This window comes from Solea senegalensis, linkage group LG1 (genome assembly GCF_019176455.1).
Source record: "Solea senegalensis isolate Sse05_10M linkage group LG1, IFAPA_SoseM_1, whole genome shotgun sequence".
Lineage (NCBI taxonomy): Eukaryota > Metazoa > Chordata > Actinopteri > Pleuronectiformes > Soleidae > Solea > Solea senegalensis.
Genome location: NC_058021.1, coordinates 37,294,931 through 37,313,789, shown reverse-complemented (window position 1 = coordinate 37,313,789; position 18,859 = coordinate 37,294,931). Strand labels below are relative to the sequence as shown.

Genomic DNA, 18,859 nt, shown 5'->3' with positions numbered 1-18,859 from the left:
TAGAACACTGACTGTTTCTCCTGTTCCTGAGTGAGACATGAGGAACTCTGGTGGTTTTCCTGGATGTTGTCGATACCAGAAGAAATAATCACCAGCAGCTGCAGATTTGTGATATTTGTAGGACAGAGAGACAGACGTGTGTTCTGAAGTGAACTCTTCAGTCTTGACTGGAGTCAGTTCTTCACAGTTGATGCCTGAAGGAGAAAATAATGATGTCAAAGACAATTCACATTCACATGTTATTGGAATGAAAACTGTTTGTGTCTTATAATGTAACAAACCTGTTAGAGTGTTAAGAAGCAGCAGAGAAAATACAGAGTGATGCAGTGACAGCATGTTGAATAAAGGTCATGTTAATGGTGTGTATCTTGAACTCTGCTGAATATGGAAGCTCCTCTCTCCTCTATAGTTCAGTAACAACTCAGCTCCTCCCTGAATCTCTGCGTCTCCTCTTAGATGTGTATTTTCTCTTCTCTCTGTTACACTTCCTCCTGCTTCACACTGACTGCAGCATTTAGTTCAAGCTGAAGGTGGACCGTCTTTAGTCTGTTTTTGGAGACACTGTGATGTGTCCACATTAAACAGCATGCGTACCGTTGTCCCGAGTATGTGAGGTGATGAAGAATCAGGTGGATTATCTGTTAAAAAACGGTTTAGCCAAGCGTAGCTGCAGTCCCTAGAGTTCTCCATGTTTGTTAGCACTTAAATCTGATGGCTCTCCCAATTTTTGTATAGATTTTGGCAAAGTTAACTCTGTGACAGTGCCTGACTTTTTTCCTTTGCCCCATGTCGAAGACTGCATAGATAGATAGATCGGCTTAATGGCTACTGGCAAGTTCCCTAAACATCTAGAGCGTCTGGTATTTCTGAATTTGTTACCCCTGATCATTTTCTACAGTACACAGTGATGCCATTTGGTGTGAGAAATGCTCTGGCCACTTTCCAGCACTTAATGCATTTGGTCCTACATGATGTGCCGAACTGCAATGTTTATTTCGATGATGTGGTGGTGTATTCAACAAACTGAGATGATCACAGTTTGATAGGAGTGTTCAGGTGATTAGCTGCTTAGTCGTTAACCCTGAACCTTGCTAAATGTGAATTTAACATATCTTGGTAAACAGGTGGGACATGGGCAGGTTCATCCAGTAGAGGCTAAGGTGGAAGCCATACTGTCATTCCCATGTGCCACTTTCTCTGTTGTCCCCCCCTTTTCTTCTCCCTCTGAGCAGTTGCATGCCTACCTCACCCGTGCTCAGCCCTAATCACTTCTCAGTCCAAATAGTTGAGTATAAAAAAGGTGGAAAAGAACGGCCTCATTCTCTTTTGGCTCCTGAGCAGACACTCAGCAGGTGGCTGAGTGTGTGGCCTGCGTGTATCTGGAAATCTGGATCTGGACTCTGCTGTGTGACCAGACTCCAGCTTATTGAATGACGTGTGCTTTGCTTTGTTAGTTACTTTTTGTTAGGATTAAAAATTGTTAAGTCTTTCCTGTAGTGGGGAAAGTACACTTAATTCCAAAGCCACTGAATAGTTGTTAGCTGTAAGTAGGTTTCAATTGGCTTGACTTGTAGGTACTGTTGTAATTCATCAATCATGAAGACAAAAGAGAACGGTTAGGACGAACCCGTCCCAGAACTGTATGCCTGCAAGTGGTCTGCATGGCTAAATTACTTAAAACAGCTGTCAACCTTCAACCTCCATGCAGAAAAGAACTCCTCTATGGGGTTGAGGAAAGGTGAATAGGGTGGAAGGAAGAGACATACAGTACCAGTCTTGGGTGGACTTCTAACCATGTTGTTAGCAATTGAAAAAAACTGTATTATCACCTGAGATATATTGTTTTTGAACTAATATCATTGCAGAAGCAGCGGTTTTTATTCTGTGTCTAAGGTTTGGAATATTGTTTTTGCTATTGTGGGATGTTGTGTGTATTTGTAAATAATACAAAAACAATCCATAATATTGTTGGGAGGTATAGCTTGTCTGTTAAGAAAGTGCAAGCATTGTGGAAATGTGTTCAGTGGCTACATATTGTGTGAAAACGACATGAAATGTGTGAATGGTATGGCCACAAAAGACCAATGCTGTGCTTATTGTGTTTAGTGTTTTGAAAATGTGACAACTGATTGGACAAACGCTTGTTAGAGACAGAAAAAAACTGTAAATATTTGACTCCAACATTGTTTTTCTCATTGTAAATCTATAAAAACCTCACAGTCAGATTCTCTGTCATATGAAAGAAACATCATCACAAACACTGAGGTGTAACAGTGTGTGACTCCCTCTAGTGGATGTAGTGTTTTTGTACAGAGTTGTGGTGTTTCCTGTCACTGTGGGCCTCACAGCACAGTAGTAAACAGCAGAGTCTGTCACTGCAGCTGAGTTGATCTGCAGATTTATTTTTCTCTTGTCATCACTCACTGTAACAGACAGTCCAGAGACTGGAACACTGAGTGTTGTTCCTGTTCCTGAGTGAGACATGAGGAACTCTGGTGGTTTTCCTGGATGTTGTCGATACCAGAAGAAATTATCAATAGCAGATGCAGATTTGTGATATTTGTAGGACAGAGAGACAGATGTGTGTTCTGAAGTGAACTCTTCAGTCTTGACTGGAGTCAGTTCTTCACAGTTGATGCCTGAAGGAGAAAATAATGATGTCAAAGACAATTCACATTCACATGTTATTGGAATGAAAACTGTTTGTGTCTTATAATGTAACAAACCTGTTAGAGTGTTAAGAAGCAGCAGAGAAAATACAGAGTGATGCAGTGACAGCATGTTGAATAAAGGTCATGTTAATGGTGTGTATCTTGAACTCTGCTGAATATGGAAGCTCCTCTCTCCTCTATAGTTCAGTAACAACTCAGCTCCTCCCTGAATCTCTGCGTCTCCTCTTAGATGTGTATTTTCTCTTCTCTCTGTGACACTTCCTCCTGCTTCACACTGACTGCAGCATTTAGTTCAAGCTGAAGGTGGACCGTCTTTAGTCTGTTTTTGGAGACACTGTGATGTGTCCACATTAAACAGCATGCGTACCGTTGTCCCGAGTATGTGAGGTGATGAAGAATCAGGTGGATTATCTGTTAAAAAACTGTTTAGCCAAGCGTAGCTGCAGTCCCTAGAGTTCTCCATGTTTGTTAGCACTTAAATCTGATGGCTCTCCCAATTTTTGTATAGATTTTCGCAAAGTTAACTCTGTGACAGTGCCTGACTTTTTTCCTTTGCCCCGTGTCGAAGACTGCAGATAGATCGGCTTAATGGCTACTGGCAAGATTCAAGATTCAAGATTCAAAGATTCAAGATTCAAGATTCAAGATTCAAAGTGTTTATTGTCATATGCACAGTAAAGAAACATGTTTCCCTGTACAATGAAATTCTTACTTTGCTGTCCACTCAGAAAACACCAGCATAAAGTAGAAAAGAGATGCTTTTGTAGAAAAAAAAAAAGTATAAATATACATAAGAAAAATATAAATATTACAAATAAACTAAAATAACATATATGCATAAAATAAGTGTAAACATATGCATATATACAAGGAATAAGAGTATTACAAAAAACTAACATAACATATATGCATAAAATTAGTGTAAACATATGCATATAAACAAGAAATAAGAACTGTACATAAAGTGAACACTGGTTGTGCAATTTAACAGATTTAAAGTGACATGTTTCAGGTTTTAAAGTGACGGTAACAGATTAAAGTGACAGTGTAACCAGGTGACAGGATTATTGTAGTCCCGTTCAGCTGTTGAGGATTCTGATGGCAGTGGGGTAAAAAGAGTTCTTTAGACGGGTTGTCCTGCATTTGGCACTCCTGTACCTCCGTCCTGTGGGCAGGAGTGTAAACAGTCCATGTTGTGGGTGGGTGCTGTCTTTGATGATGGTGGCAGCTCTCCTGTGGACTCTGCGGTGGTAGATGCTGTGCAGTGAGGGCAGTGGGGACCTGGTGATCCTCTCAGCTGTCTTTACCACTCTCTGCAGGCGTTTGCGGTCCATGGCTGTAGTGCTGCCGTACCACGCGCTGATGCAGTTGGTCAGACTGCTCTCCACGACACAGCTGTAGAAGTTGCTGAGGATCTTTGTTGACATGCCAAACTTCCTCAGCCTCCTCAGAAAATACAGCCGTTGCTGTGCTTTCTTGAGCAGCTGTGTTGTGTTGGTGGTCCATGTGAAGTCCTCAGTGATGTGGACCCCGAGGTACTTAAAGCTGCTCACCCGCTCCATTTCAAGATCCCGGATAAACAGTGGTTGGTGAGGTGTCCTCTCCTTCCTCATGTCCACTATCATCTCCTTCGTCTTGTCTGTGTTTAGGGTGAGGTTGTTGTCCTCGCACCAAGAAACCAGACTGTCCACCTCCGTCCTGTAGGCCGCTTCGTCCGCCGCAGTGATGCATCCTATCACTGCAGTGTCGTCAGCAAACTTCAGGATGATGTTGTCTTTATGGGAGGCGACACAGTCATGTGTGAACAGGGTGTAGAGGATGGGGCTGAGGACACATCCTTGTGGAGTGCCAATGTTTGTGATGATGCTGGCTGATGTTTTATTGCCAATCCTGACAGTCTGGGGTCTGCCAGTCAGGAAGTCAAGGAGCCAGTCGCAGAGGGTGGGGTGAATGCCAAGGGTGGACAGCTTGTGGGTGAGTTTGTAGGGGATGACCGTGTTGAAGGCGGAGCTGTAGTCTACAAAGAGTATCCTGATGTAGGACTCCTTGTTTTCCAGGTGGGACAGGGAGTGGTGGAGGACAGCTGTGATGGCGTCGGTGGTGGACCTGTTGGGTCGGTAGGCGTACTGCAGGGGGTCCAGTGAATCCGGGATGCTGCTCTGAATGTGCGCCAGCACCACTCTCTCGAAACACTTCATTATGATAGGAGTGAGTGCTACTGGTCTGTAGTCATTCAGGCAAGTGGGTGGGCTCTTCTTGGGGAGGGGGACGATGGTTGTTGTTTTGAAGCAGGAGGGAACGGTGCTCTGGTTTAGGGAGAGGTTGAATATGGATGTGAAGACATCAGCCAGCTCGTTAGCACATGCTCTGAGTGCACGGCCAGGAATGTTGTCTGGTCCTGCTGCCTTGTGGGGGTTGATTTTCTTCAGGACTTTGTGGACCTGACCTGAAGAGACTGTTGGTGGTGGTGAGGGGGGTCCAGTGGTCCAGGTGTGTGTGTGTGTCCCTGTGTTGTTTGTTGTAGCCTCAAAGCGGGTGTAGAAAGTGTTGAGGTCGTCTGGCAGGTTGTCTGTGGAACTGATGGTGCTGGTGGTGGTCTTGTGGTCTGTGATGTGCTGCAGGCCCCTCCACATCCGCCCAGAGTCAGCAGTGGAATAGAAGCTGTCCAGCTTCTCTCTGTACTGCCTCTTTGCCGCTGTGATGGCGTGTCTCAGTCTGTACTTGGCAGTTTTGTACTCAGCTTCGCTGCCTGATTTAAATGCAGTGGAGCGAGCACGCAGCATGCTTCGTACCTGAGTGTTTACCCAGGGCTTCTGGTTGGGGAACTTCCTGACATGTATGGTGGGCACGATGTTGTCAACACACGTGCTGATGTACCCAGTCACATACTCAGCGTAGTCCTGTACACTGACAGAGGAGTCCTCCAGAGTGGCTGCAGCTTTAAAAACATCCCAGTCTGTCGTAGCAAAACAGTCCTGCAGGATGCTTTCGGTTCCCTAAACATCTAGAGCGTCTGGTATTTCTGAATTTGTTACCCCTGATCATTTTCTACAGTACACAGTGATGCCATTTGGTGTGAGAAATGCTCTGGCCACTTTCCAGCACTTAATGCATTTGGTCCTACGTGATGTGCCGAACTGCAATGTTTATTTCGATGATGTGGTGGTGTATTCAACAAACTGAGATGATCACAGTTTGACAGGAGTGTTCAGGTGATTAGCTGCTTAGTCGTTAACCCTGAACCTTGCTAAATGTGAATTTAACATATCTTGGTAAACAGGTGGGACATGGGCAGGTTCATCCAGTAGAGGCTAAGGTGGAAGCCATACTGTCATTCCCATGTGCCACTTTCTCTGTTGTCCCCCCCTTTTCTTCTCCCTCTGAGCAGTTGCATGCCTACCTCACCCGTGCTCAGCCCTAATCACTTCTCAGTCCAAATAGTTGAGTATAAAAAAGGTGGAAAAGAACGGCCTCATTCTCTTTTGGCTCCTGAGCAGACACTCAGCAGGTGGCTGAGTGTGTGGCCTGCGTGTATCTGGAAATCTGGATCTGGACTCTGCTGTGTGACCAGACTCCAGCTTATTGAATGACGTGTGCTTTGCTTTGTTAGTTACTTTTTGTTAGGATTAAAAATTGTTAAGTCTTTCCTGTAGTAGGGAAAGTACACTTAATTCCAAAGCCACTGAATAGTCGTTAGCTCTAAGTAGGTTTCAATTGGCTTGACTTGTAGGTACTGTTGTAATTCATCAATCATGAAGACAAAAGAGAACGGTTAGGACAAAGCCGTCCCAGAACTGTATGCCTGCAAGTGGTCTGCATGGCTAAATTACTTAAAACAGCTGTCAACCTTCAACCTCCATGCAGAAAAGAACTCCTCTATGGGGTTGAGGAAAGGTGAATAGGGTGGAAGGAAGAGACATACAGTACCAGTCTTGGGTGGACTTCTAACCATGTTGTTAGCAATTGAAAAAAACTGTATTATCAGCTGAGATATATTGTTTTTGAACTAATATCATTGCAGAAGCAGCGGTTTTTATTCTGTGTCTAAGGTTTGGAATATTGTTTTTGCTATTGTGGGATGTTGTGTGTATTTGTAAATAATACAAAAACAATCCATAATATTGTTGGGAGGTATAGCTTGTCTGTTAAGAAAGTGCAAGCATTGTGGAAATGTGTTCAGTGACTACATATTGTGTGAAAACGACATGAAATGTGTGAATGGTATGGCCACAAAAGACCAATGCTGTGCTTATTGTGTTTAGTGTTTTGAAAATGTGACAACTGATTGGACAAACGCTTGTTAGAGACAGAAAAAAACTGTAAATATTTGACTCCAACATTGTTTTTCTCATTGTAAATCTATAAAAACCTCACAGTCAGATTCTCTGTCATATGAAAGAAACATCATCACAAACACTGAGGTGTAACAGTGTGTGACTCCCTCTAGTGGATGTAGTGTTTTTGTACAGAGTTGTGGTGTTTCCTGTCACTGTGGGCCTCACAGCACAGTAGTAAACAGCAGAGTCTGTCACTGCAGCTGAGTTGATCTGCAGATTTATTTTTCTCTTGTCATCACTCACTGTAACAGACAGTCCAGAGACTGGAACACTGAGTGTTGTTCCTGTTCCTGAGTGAGACATGAGGAACTCTGGTGGTTTTCCTGGATGTTGTCGATACCAGAAGAAATAATCACTAGCATCTGCAGATTTGTGATATTTGTAGGACAGAGAGACAGACGTGTGTTCTGAAGTGAACTCTTCAGTCTTGACTGGAGTCAGTTCTTCACAGTTGATGCCTGAAGGAGAAAATAATGATGTCAAAGACAATTCACATTCACATGTTATTGGAATGAAAACTGTTTGTGTCTTATAATGTAACAAACCTGTTAGAGTGTTAAGAAGCAGCAGAGAAAATACAGAGTGATGCAGTGACAGCATGTTGAATAAAGGTCATGTTAATGGTTCGTATCTTGAACTCTATTATGGAAGCTCCTCTCTCCTCTATAGTTCAGTAACAACTCAGCTCCTCCCTGAATCTTTGCGTCTCCTCTTAGATGTGTATTTTCTCTTCTCTCTGTTACACTTCCTCCTGCCTCACACTGACAGCAGCATTCAGCATGTTTGGCTGTATTTTTAATGTGTGTCTCCTGTAAGTAAATAATATCTGCCTTTAAGCTTTTCAAATGTGCCAGAATTTTCCCTCTTTTGACTTGATGATTCTTGCAATATCACCATTTGAAAACACAGTGGTCATATATATTAATATGGTACATTTAGATTATAACAAAGTGTGCTGTTGAGTTCCACCATTGTAGTATCAGAATACCTGAGATGCTGTATTAGAACATGAACATGAACATGAACAAAAACAACAATACAACCAAACGATAAGAACAATATAATGTTCTCCGGGACCCTCTGCCTCTCTTCCCCTTGCCTCTGAGAACGAACTTCTCCTAGATCAAACCTACTAGCCTCATAACTGTCCATATTAACCTGTGCTGGTGACATTTTTGACACTCAGAAACTTCTGAGAAGAGAGTCTCAGGATGTGTTCCTGGACTGGATCATGATGGATCCGTGCAATGATCTGTCGGGGAGGGGCATCAGCTGCAGCTGCCCTGCCGCGGATTCTGTGCACACAGTCAATTTTGACTGGTTTGTTGCCAAAGTTTTCCTCTCCCAGGAGCTTCGGAATGAGTTTGGTAACAAAGTCCGTAGGATTACCTTTTTCCATTCCCTCTTTGACTCCAATTATGCAAATGTTTTGCCTCCTGGAGAGTAAGACCAAGTCATCCCGTCTCTCGCCAAGTGATTGGGCTGTATCCTCCCACCTTGCACACCAATCTTCCAAGGTCTTGATTCGGGACTCCTGATCGTTCAGATGGCTCACATTTGAAATCTCTCCTCAACATCTGCCATTGTCTGCTTCAAATCCACAAGAGATATTTGAAGTGTGTCAAACCTTTTGTCGACGTTCTGGCTCAGCTGATTGATAGCAGAAATTATGTCTGTGGTGGTCGGCATCTCACCGCGCGGCTCATCGTCGGTGTGTTCACTGCTGGCGTTAGCCCCACTGTTAGCGCTGTCTGCATTCAAGCGTTTACAAAATATTCTTGTTAAATCGAGTTTTTAAATTGTTTTGTTCATATAATGGAGCGGAGCCTCACTCAAACACGTCTATCTCATCTCGCGCCCTAAGTGGTTACCCCTGTTTATAGATTTAATACAAGAACTTTGTGATTCACTTTATGAAAATCAAGAAACACAGAACCAACCAAATCACCTTTAACCTTTAACCCACATAGATGTGTTTGTTTTAATATTATTTGAATGTAAAAGAAAACATGTTCAGTTTAAGGAGAAACCTCAGTTTTGCTTTGTATTTAAGATACGAAAAGATACGATAAGATAAGATAGTCCTTTAATTTGTCCCGCAGTGGGGACATTTGCATTGTCACAGCAGCAAGACAGTAAAGATAAAGATAATAAATAATAAACATGCATTACCAAAAAAGGAAATTACAATATAAGAATATATTAACACTTAGACTATATAAAATTAGTTAAAAATAGAATGTAGAATGTACATTTTAGACAGAATACACACAATTGATATTTACAGTATAAATATGTATAGGTATATTGCACTTGTGAGAATTTACAGTATATTGCACGTGGAAGGGAGGAAGGAATGAGGAGCCTGGTTATGTGTGGTCTACTGCGAGCTGTGTTTATCATTTCACAACTTTATTTAGCTGATAATTAAATCATTTGTGTTGAAGGGGCGAGTAAAACAATAGAAGTTCTTGACTCGTTAATGTTGGAAGAATTGACCCGAAACAAGCTTCTTTCATAATTACTGGACCTTACTGGAATACATGATGATGTATCTTCAACACATGTGATGTTTTAAGAAGAATTACATCCAATAAAAATATTGTAGGGCCCAGGATTGAACCCTGAGGTAAACCATAAGAAATCAGAGCTTTAGAAAACAATATTAAAAACACTAAAAGAGAACAGAAAATATTACAATACAATGTTATATTTCCAACCAGTTCATGGACACATTTATCACATTGTATAATCTGTTTTTAATACTTTCTGTAAATGATTCCATGACTGATATTAAATATTTGACAGATTCAGATTCTCTGTCATATGAAAGAAACATCATCACAAACACTGAGGTGTAACAGTGTGTGACTCCCTCTGGTGGATGTAGTGTTTTTGTACAGATTTGTGGTGTTTCCTGTCACTGTGGGCCTCACAGCACAGTAATAAACAGCAGAGTCTGTCACTTTAGCTGAGATGATCTCCAGATCTACACGTTTGTCTGTTTTGTTGATGTGAGCAGAGAAACCAGAAATCTCTGCGCTGATGAATCCGTCCTCTGTGATGAGGAGCAGGAACTCTGGTCTGGATCTCTGCTGCTGTTGTTGGAACCACTGGATATTGTAGATACTCCCCTCATATTTACAGCTCAGCTTGATGTTTCCTCCCTGTGGTACAACTTCTTCAGAACTTTCTGGCTTGATGCTGTTCATAGAACACATGGCTGCAAAATAAATATAATTCATGTCCGTTAGATTGTGAGAGATTCTAATATCAAGAGAATCAAGAGGTTCAAAAGTTGACAGATGATCCTCTAGTGATGACATGTAAAAGAAGACGATGTTAAAGCAGCAGGTGAAGTGAGACAGTGATTTGTTTTCAAACTCACCTATGAAGTAAGATAAAGACAGAAAGAGGGAAAACATCATGTCTTTGAGATGTTGAAGCCAAACAGAAAACAGATGAACAATGTTCATCTTCTAAACAGCCTCTCTGCTGCACCTTCTCCTCACCATCAAGCTGATTCTGCTTTTACTTCCTGTGGAGACACAAACCATCTCATTGGCTGAGTCAGCTTTCAGGGGGCAGGGCCATCTGATCAATTTCTTAGAGATTCTTTCTTATAAAGTTCAGGTTCAAGTTAAAAAGAATCTGAACTGGATCATAAGAAACCACTGAGGTGTAACAGTGTGTGACTCCCTCTAGTGGATGTAGTGTTTTTGTACAGAGTTGTGGTGTTTCCTGTCACTGTGGGCCTCACAGCACAGTAGTAAACAGCAGAGTCTGTCACTGCAGCTGAGTTGATCTGCAGATTTATTTTTCTCTTGTCATCACTCACTGTAACAGACAGTCCAGAGACTAGAGCACTGACTGTTTCTCCTGGTCCTGAGTGAGACATGAGGAAATCTGGTGGTTTTCCTGGATGTTGTCGATACCAGAAGAAATCATCACTAAATGCCGCTTCTCTGAAAAAGTTGTAGGACAGAGAGACAGACGTGTGTTCTGAAGTGAACTCTTCAGTCTTGACTGGAGTCAGTTCTTCACAGTTGATGCCTGAAGGAGAAAATAATGATGTCAAAGACAATTCACATTCACATGTTATTGGAATGAAAACTGTTTGTGTCTTATAATGTAACAAACCTGTTAGAGTGTTAAGAAGCAGCAGAGAAAATACAGAGTGATGCAGTGACAGCATGTTGAATAAAGGTCATGTTAATGGTGTGTATCTTGAACTCTGCTGAATATGGAAGCTCCTCTCTCCTCTATAGTTCAGTAACAACTCAGCTCCTCCCTGAATCTCTGCGTCTCCTCTTAGATGTGTATTTTCTCTTCTCTCTGTTACACTTCCTCCTGCTTCACACTGACTGCAGCATTTAGTTCAAGCTGAAGGTGGACCGTCTTTAGTCTGTTTTTGGAGACACTGTAATGTGTCCACATTAAACAGCATGCGTACCGTTGTCCCGAGTATGTGAGGTGATGAAGAATCAGGTGGATTATCTGTTAAAAAACGGTTTAGCCAAGCATAGCTGCAGTCCCTAGAGTTCTCCATGTTTGTTAGCACTTAAATCTGATGGCTCTCCCAATTTTTGTATAGATTTTCGCAAAGTTAACTCTGTGACAGTGCCTGACTCTTTTCCTTTGCCCCGTGTCGAAGACTGCATAGATAGATAGATCGGCTTAATGGCTACTGGCAAGTTCCCTAAACATCTAGAGCGTCTGGTATTTCTGAATTTGTTACCCCTGATCATTTTCTACAGTACACAGTGATGCCATTTGGTGTGAGAAATGCTCTGGCCACGTTCCAGCACTTAATGCATTTGGTCCTACGTGATGTGCCGAACTGCAATGTTTATTTCGATGATGTGGTGGTGTATTCAACAAACTGAGATGATCACAGTTTGACAGGAGTGTTCAGGTGATTAGCTGCTTAGTCGTTAACCCTGAACCTTGCTAAATGTGAATTTAACATATCTTGGTAAACAGGTGGGACATGGGCAGGTTCATCCAGTAGAGGCTAAGGTGGAAGCCATACTGTCATTCCCATGTGCCACTTTCTCTGTTGTCCCCCCCTTTTCTTCTCCCTCTGAGCAGTTGCATGCCTACCTCACCCGTGCTCAGCCCTAATCACTTCTCAGTCCAAATAGTTGAGTATAAAAAAGGTGGAAAAGAACGGCCTCATTCTCTTTTGGCTCCTGAGCAGACACTCAGCAGGTGGCTGAGTGTGTGGCCTGCGTGTATCTGGAAATCTGGATCTGGACTCTGCTGTGTGACCAGACTCCAGCTTATTGAATGACGTGTGCTTTGCTTTGTTAGTTACTTTTTGTTAGGATTAAAAATTGTTAAGTCTTTCCTGTAGTGGGGAAAGTACACTTAATTCCAAAGCCACTGAATAGTCGTTAGCTGTAAGTAGGTTTCAATTGGCTTGACTTGTAGGTACTGTTGTAATTCATCAATCATGAAGACAAAAGAGAACGGTTAGGACGAACCCGTCCCAGAACTGTATGCCTGCAAGTGGTCTGCATGGCTAAATTACTTAAAACAGCTGTCAACCTTCAACCTCCATGCAGAAAAGAACTCCTCTATGGGGTTGAGGAAAGGTGAATAGGGTGGAAGGAAGAGACATACAGTACCAGTCTTGGGTGGACTTCTAACCATCTTGTTAGCAATTGAAAAAAACTGTATTATCACCTGAGATATATTGTTTTTGAACTAATATCATTGCAGAAGCAGCGGTTTTTATTCTGTGTCTAAGGTTTGGAATATTGTTTTTGCTATTGTGGGATGTTGTGTGTATTTGTAAATAATACAAAAACAATCCATAATATTGTTGGGAGGTATAGCTTGTCTGTTAAGAAAGTGCAAGCATTGTGGAAATGTGTTCAGTGACTACATATTGTGTGAAAACGACATGAAATGTGTGAATGGTATGGCCACAAAAGACCAATGCTGTGCTTATTGTGTTTAGTGTTTTGAAAATGTGACAACTGATTGGAAAAACGCTTGTTAGAGACAGAAAAAAACTGTAAATATTTGACTCCAACATTGTTTTTCTCATTGTAAATCTATAAAAACCTCACAGTCAGATTCTCTGTCATATGAAAGAAACATCATCACAAACACTGAGGTGTAACAGTGTGTGACTCCCTCTAGTGGATGTAGTGTTTTTGTACAGAGTTGTGGTGTTTCCTGTCACTGTGGGCCTCACAGCACAGTAGTAAACAGCAGAGTCTGTCACTGCAGCTGAGTTGATCTGCAGATAAACTTGGTTTCTCTCCTGGTTCAGTTCAGCAGTCAGTCGAGAGTTCACAGCTGCAGCTTTCAAAACCTCAGGCTCTTTAGTGTCAGTGATCATGAGAAGATAGTGAGGAGCAGATCCAGGATCCTGTCGATACCACTGGAGATTTTCAGCTTTCACTGAGTAGTTACAGGACAGAGAGACAGTTTGACCTTCTGCTGAAAACACTGCAGCTCTGTTGGCAGTAATATCATCTTCACAGCTGTTACCTAGTGAGAGAAACAACATTTGACAAACATCTAAACAGATGATCCTGGTAACAGTAGAGTCAACACTTTTCAAAGATGAAGTGGTGACATCTTTGAAAAGTTTCATGTTCAACAGAAGCTAAAAAATATCTTTGAGTTTGATCTTTTCTTGTGTGAATCAAACGCACCTAAAAGAGCAGAGAAGAAGAAAAGAGCAGCCAGTTTTTCCATGTTTAGGTCACTCATTCAGTGAGATGAAGCTGTGAGTGGTTTGTGTTTGGTCTTGTGTTCACAGCTGGAATTTAACAGTTCTGTACTGAGCAGACATCTCTACAGTCAGTGGGAGGAGACTCGTCTGTCACATGATCTACACTTCTAAAGCTGCTCATCACAACTAAAGACAATCTGAACTGGATCATAAGAAACCACTGAGGTGTAACAGTATGTGACTCCCTCTAGTGGATGTAGTGTTTTTGTACAGATTTGTGGTGTTTCCTGTCACTGTGGGCCTCACAGCACAGTAGTAAACAGCAGAGTCTGTCACTGCAGCTGAGTTGATCTGAAGTTTGACTCCATGTTTGTCTTCAGACAGTTGAGTGAAGAATCTTTTTTTTTTTAGAGAATCTGCTGGTTTTGTAAAATTAGAGCCTGAGATGTAAATAAGGAACTCTGGTGGTTTTCCTGGATGTTGTCGATACCAGAAGAAATCATCACCAACAGCTATTGTTGTGTGATATTTGTAGGACAGAGAGACAGACGTGTGTTCTGAAGTGAACTCTTCAGTCTTGACTGGAGTCAGTTCTTCACAGTTGATGCCTGAAGGAGAAAATAATGATGTCAAAGACAATTCACATTCACATGTTATTGGAATGAAAACTGTTTGTGTCTTATAATGTAACAAACCTGTTAGAGTGTTAAGAAGCAGCAGAGAAAATACAGAGTGATGCAGTGACAGCATGTTGAATAAAGGTCATGTTAATGGTTCGTATCTTGAACTCTATTATGGAAGCTCCTCTCTCCTCTATAGTTCAGTAACAACTCAGCTCCTCCCTGAATCTTTGCGTCTCCTCTTAGATGTGTATTTTCTCTTCTCTCTGTTACACTTCCTCCTGCTTCACACTGACAGCAGCATTCAGCATGTTTGGCTGTATTTTTAATGTGTGTCTCCTGTAAGTAAATAATATCTGCCTTTAAGCTTTTCAAATGTGCCAGAATTTTCCCTCTTTTGACTTGATGATTCTTGCAATATCACCATTTGAAAACACAGTGGTCATATATATTAATATGGTACATTTAGATTATAACAAAGTGTGCTGTAGAGTTCCACCATTGTAGTATCAGAATACCTGAGATGCTGTATTAGAACATGAACATGAACAAAAACAACAATACAACCAAACGATAAGAACAATATAATGTTCTCCAGGACCCTCTGCCTCTCTTCCCCTTGCCTCTGAGAACGAACTTCCCCTAGATCAAACCTACTAGCCTCATAACTGTCCATATTAACCTGTGCTGGTGACATTTTTGACACTCAGAAACTTCTGAGAAGAGAGTCTCAGGATGTGTTCCTGGACTGGATCATGATGGATCCGTGCAATGATCTGTCGGGGAGGGGCATCAGCTGCAGCTGCCCTGCCACGGATTCTGTGCACACAGTCAATTTTGACTGGTTTGTTGCCAAAGTTTTCCTCTCCCAGGAGCTTCGGAATGAGTTTGTGTAGTAACTCACGGGAGACTTCTTGCTGAACATGAGGGAAGGTTTATTTTCTTAAGGACGAACACAGTGTAGTCACGATCACAGCATCTACATAGTACCCAGAGCTTATTGTCTTCTTCACTTCTGTAACATGCCCAACAGGCAACTACTCGACTCATTGCCCCCCCTAGTGGACATGTATATACTGCTCTCAGTTCCCACAGTTATTACATCCCTCTCCCCTAAAGCAATTGCTATACAACTTCACTGGAACCTTATAACTGTCTTTAACTCCTGTTAAGTGCCAAACAACACTATTAAGTTTCCCTTAATTCAACTGAAAATCCTTAAGATAGCTGGGCAACTTAGTTTCCCTTTTTGACTGTCTTCTTACTGGAGTTGCATTTGTTACCATTCCTTGTTCAGTCTCTGAGCTTCCTACAGCTTCAACAACTGCTGGCTCCTCCAACTGGTCACCACTGAATAGCACCTCCTCAGCTTCCAGCCATGCTTCATCAGCCTGACTTGGCCGACTAGCATCCGCAGGTTGGTTGCTGTTGCATTTCCCTGGTCTCTGGTGGTGAGTGTGAATCTGGTCCACATGTCTCCTCACTACTCTCCCATCACCCAGCATCACCTTGTAGGACACTGGTCCAGTCACCGACTCAATAATTCCCGGAATCCACTTGGGTCCTAGACTGAAGTTCTGGGTCATCACTGAGTCTCCTGTTTTGAACCAACGTCCTTTTGCCTTTTTATTGTGATCTTTTATCTGTCTTTCTTGGTATTCCTTCACTCTCCTGCTTAGGTCTGGGTGGATTGAATCCAGGGTGCAACATAGCTTCCTCCCGAGAAGCAGCTCTGCTGGGGATAGACCTGTTGTAGTGTGAGGAGTCACTCTGTAGCTAAATAATACTCTGGCTACCTTAGCTGTCAGTGTGCCTTCTGGACATTTTTTCATAATTCTCTTGAATGTTTGTACCCCTCTTTCTGCTAACCCATTACTGGCGGCGTGGTAGGGTGCAGAGGTCACATGACGGATACCATTTTTGTTCAGGAAGTCTTTGAACTCGGTGCTGGTGAAACAAGTGCCATTATCAGACACCAACAACTCAGGCAGTCCATGGTTGCTAAAACTTGTACGCAGGCACTCAATTGTGGTGGCTGAAGTGGCAGAGTTCACTGGATACACGTCCATCCACTTTGAATGTGCATCAACAAGCACAAAAAACATCTTTTCCATAAACGGTCCGGCATAATCCACATGGATACGGCTCCACGGTTTGTCAGGCCAATCCCAGGGGTGTAATGGAGCTGGTGCAGGAATGTTGCGGTGCTCTTGACATGTTGTACAGCCCTTTACAGTATCCTCCACCTCTTTGTCCACATTTGGCCACCATACATAACTCCTAGCCAATGCCTTCATTCTGGACACTCCTGGGTGGCACTGATGAAGCTGCTTCATAACATTTCCTCGACCTGGATGTGGCACAATCACTCTCGAGCCCCATAACACACACCCATTCTGGATACTGAGCTCATGTTTCCTCACCTCATAAGGGGCAAACTCCTCCCCTTTCAGTTTTGATGACCAGCCAATTTGTACCATCTCCCGCACCCTCGAGAGTACTGGATCTTTGTCTGTCCATGCTTTCACTTGATCAGATGTCACCAGCGTGATGTCAGAGCTCTCTAGCATGAGAACTCTCTCTTCCAGTCTCTCCACCTCCACTTTTCCTGGTAAAGGAAGGCGGCTCAGAGCATCCGCATTGCCGTGATACTTCCCTTCCTTATACACTATCGAATATTCGTAGGCTCTCAAGGTTACCGCCCACCTTTGGATTCTGGGTGAGGCCATCTGTGGTACAGCTCGCATCTCACTGAAAAGTGACAACAAAGGCTTGTGATCTGTCACTTTAGTGAAGTTCCGTCCATAAATGTACTTATGGAAACGTTTTATTCCAAACATCACACATCACTGCTAATCCTTCTTTATCCAGTTGTGAATAGTTCTTTTCCGCTGCATTTAAAGTTCGTTATGACCCAGAAAAATCACTTCCTCATTCATGAATAAGCATTTGGCTCTTTTAAGTCGCAGACCAGCTTCTTCTAGCCGATTCAGCACCATGGACAGAGTCTGCAGGTGCTCTTGGTCGTCTTTCCCTGTGAGAAGAATGTCATCCAGGAAGATGGTGATACGAGGAATGCCCTGCAGCAGTCCCTCCATGGTCTGTTGAAATATCGCTGGGCTTGATGAAACACCAAAAGGTAGCACTCTGTATGTGAACAATCCTTTATGCGTATTTATGGTCACAAACTTCTTTGCTTCCTCATCCAGGGGAATCTGGTGATAGGCATGACTCAGATCTAACCTTGTGAACTTCTGTCCCCCTGAAAGCGTAGCAAACAGATCCTCAATTCTGGGGATTGGGTACTGTTCCAGTTTTGAGATCTGATTTACAGTCAGCTTGTAATCTCCGCACAGTCTTACTGTGTCATCAGGTTTTAACACAGGAACCACAGGCGCGGCCCACTCAGCATGTTTTACTGGTTCAATAACCTCCTGAGAAAGGAGACGGTTTAGTTCAGCATCAACTCTACCTCTCATGGCATATGGGACGGGCCTGGCTTTAAAAAACCTGGGGACTGCTTCCTTGTCCACATATATTTTTGCTGGGGGGCCTTTAAATCTCCCGAGTTCCTCGTTGAAAACCTCCCCATACTCCACCAGTACCTCCTCCAAGGTCTCTTTTTTTACATGATGGATTTGGGTTTCTGGTCTCCCCTGTACCTCTTCTGAGGTTTCTTCCTGGACGTGATGGACCTGGGGTGCTGCTCTCCACTGTAAACCTAGCCTCCTAATCCAGTACCTACCTACCAGACTGGGGCCTGAACCTGCTACAACTACCACAGGTAAGTCTTGCACTCGCCCTTTGTGCTGCACCTTAACCACAGCTGCTCCCAAGACTTGTACTCTATGCCCTGTATATGTTCTGATATGTTCTACACCCGACATGGGCGTAGCTTTGGTGCCTCTTTTCCCCCCAAGGTTTTGAACACTGAGTGGTTCATGACTGTTACCCCACAACCTGAGTCCATCTCAAACTGCGTGTCCATCTCATTAACGGTCAGTGTCTCTATGAATGGCTCTTCTGCTGGTACATCAAGTTCATCTATTTTGTACAGTGTGAACATGACTTCCTCTGTATCAATGCCCTCTTTGTCATCCTCCCCCTGGCTGACATAATTTGCTCCCTGAGTTCTCCCCTGCTTTCCTGTCTGTACACCACCCCCTCTAGTCTTTGAAATACTAGCTGGGCCTTTGGACCTACACACTCTACACGTTTGTCTGTTTTGTTGATGTAAGCAGAGAAACCAGAAATCTCTGCGCTGATGAATCCGTCCTCTGTGATGAGGAGCAGGAACTCTGGTCTGGATCTCTGCTGCTGTTGTTGGAACCACTGGATATTGTAGATACTCCCCTCATATTTACAGCTCAGCTTGATGTTTCCACCCTCTGGTACAACTTCTTCAGAACTTTCTGGCTTGATGCTGTTGATAGAACACATGGCTGCAAAATAAATATAATTCATGTCCGTTAGACTGTAAGAGATTCTAATATCAAGAGACTCAAGAGGTTCAAAAGTTGACAGATGATCCTCTAGTGA

At 42.8% G+C, this 18,859-nt stretch overlaps 1 protein-coding gene, 1 pseudogene and 1 gene segment (V, D, J or C); all 3 read right to left on the bottom strand.

The window, feature by feature from the left end:
* Positions 1 to 9,399: 9,399 nt before the first annotated feature.
* On the bottom strand, positions 9,400 to 10,762 carry LOC122769444. The segment is given in 2 exon segments: positions 9,400 to 10,232; positions 10,398 to 10,762. Coding segments are annotated over 2 exon segments (489 nt in total).
* Positions 10,763 to 13,211: 2,449 nt separating this feature from the next.
* LOC122768274 lies at positions 13,212 to 14,600 on the bottom strand (the record flags this gene model as incomplete). Its single annotated transcript, XM_044024156.1, has 3 exons — positions 14,396 to 14,600; positions 13,910 to 14,308; positions 13,212 to 13,513 (listed from the first exon to the last, which is right to left on the bottom strand). Coding segments are annotated over exons 1-3 (756 nt in total), but the record flags the coding sequence as incomplete, so codon positions are not given.
* Positions 14,601 to 15,245: 645 nt separating this feature from the next.
* On the bottom strand, positions 15,246 to 18,207 carry LOC122768270 (annotated as a pseudogene).
* Between the last annotated feature and the right edge of the window lie 652 nt (positions 18,208 to 18,859).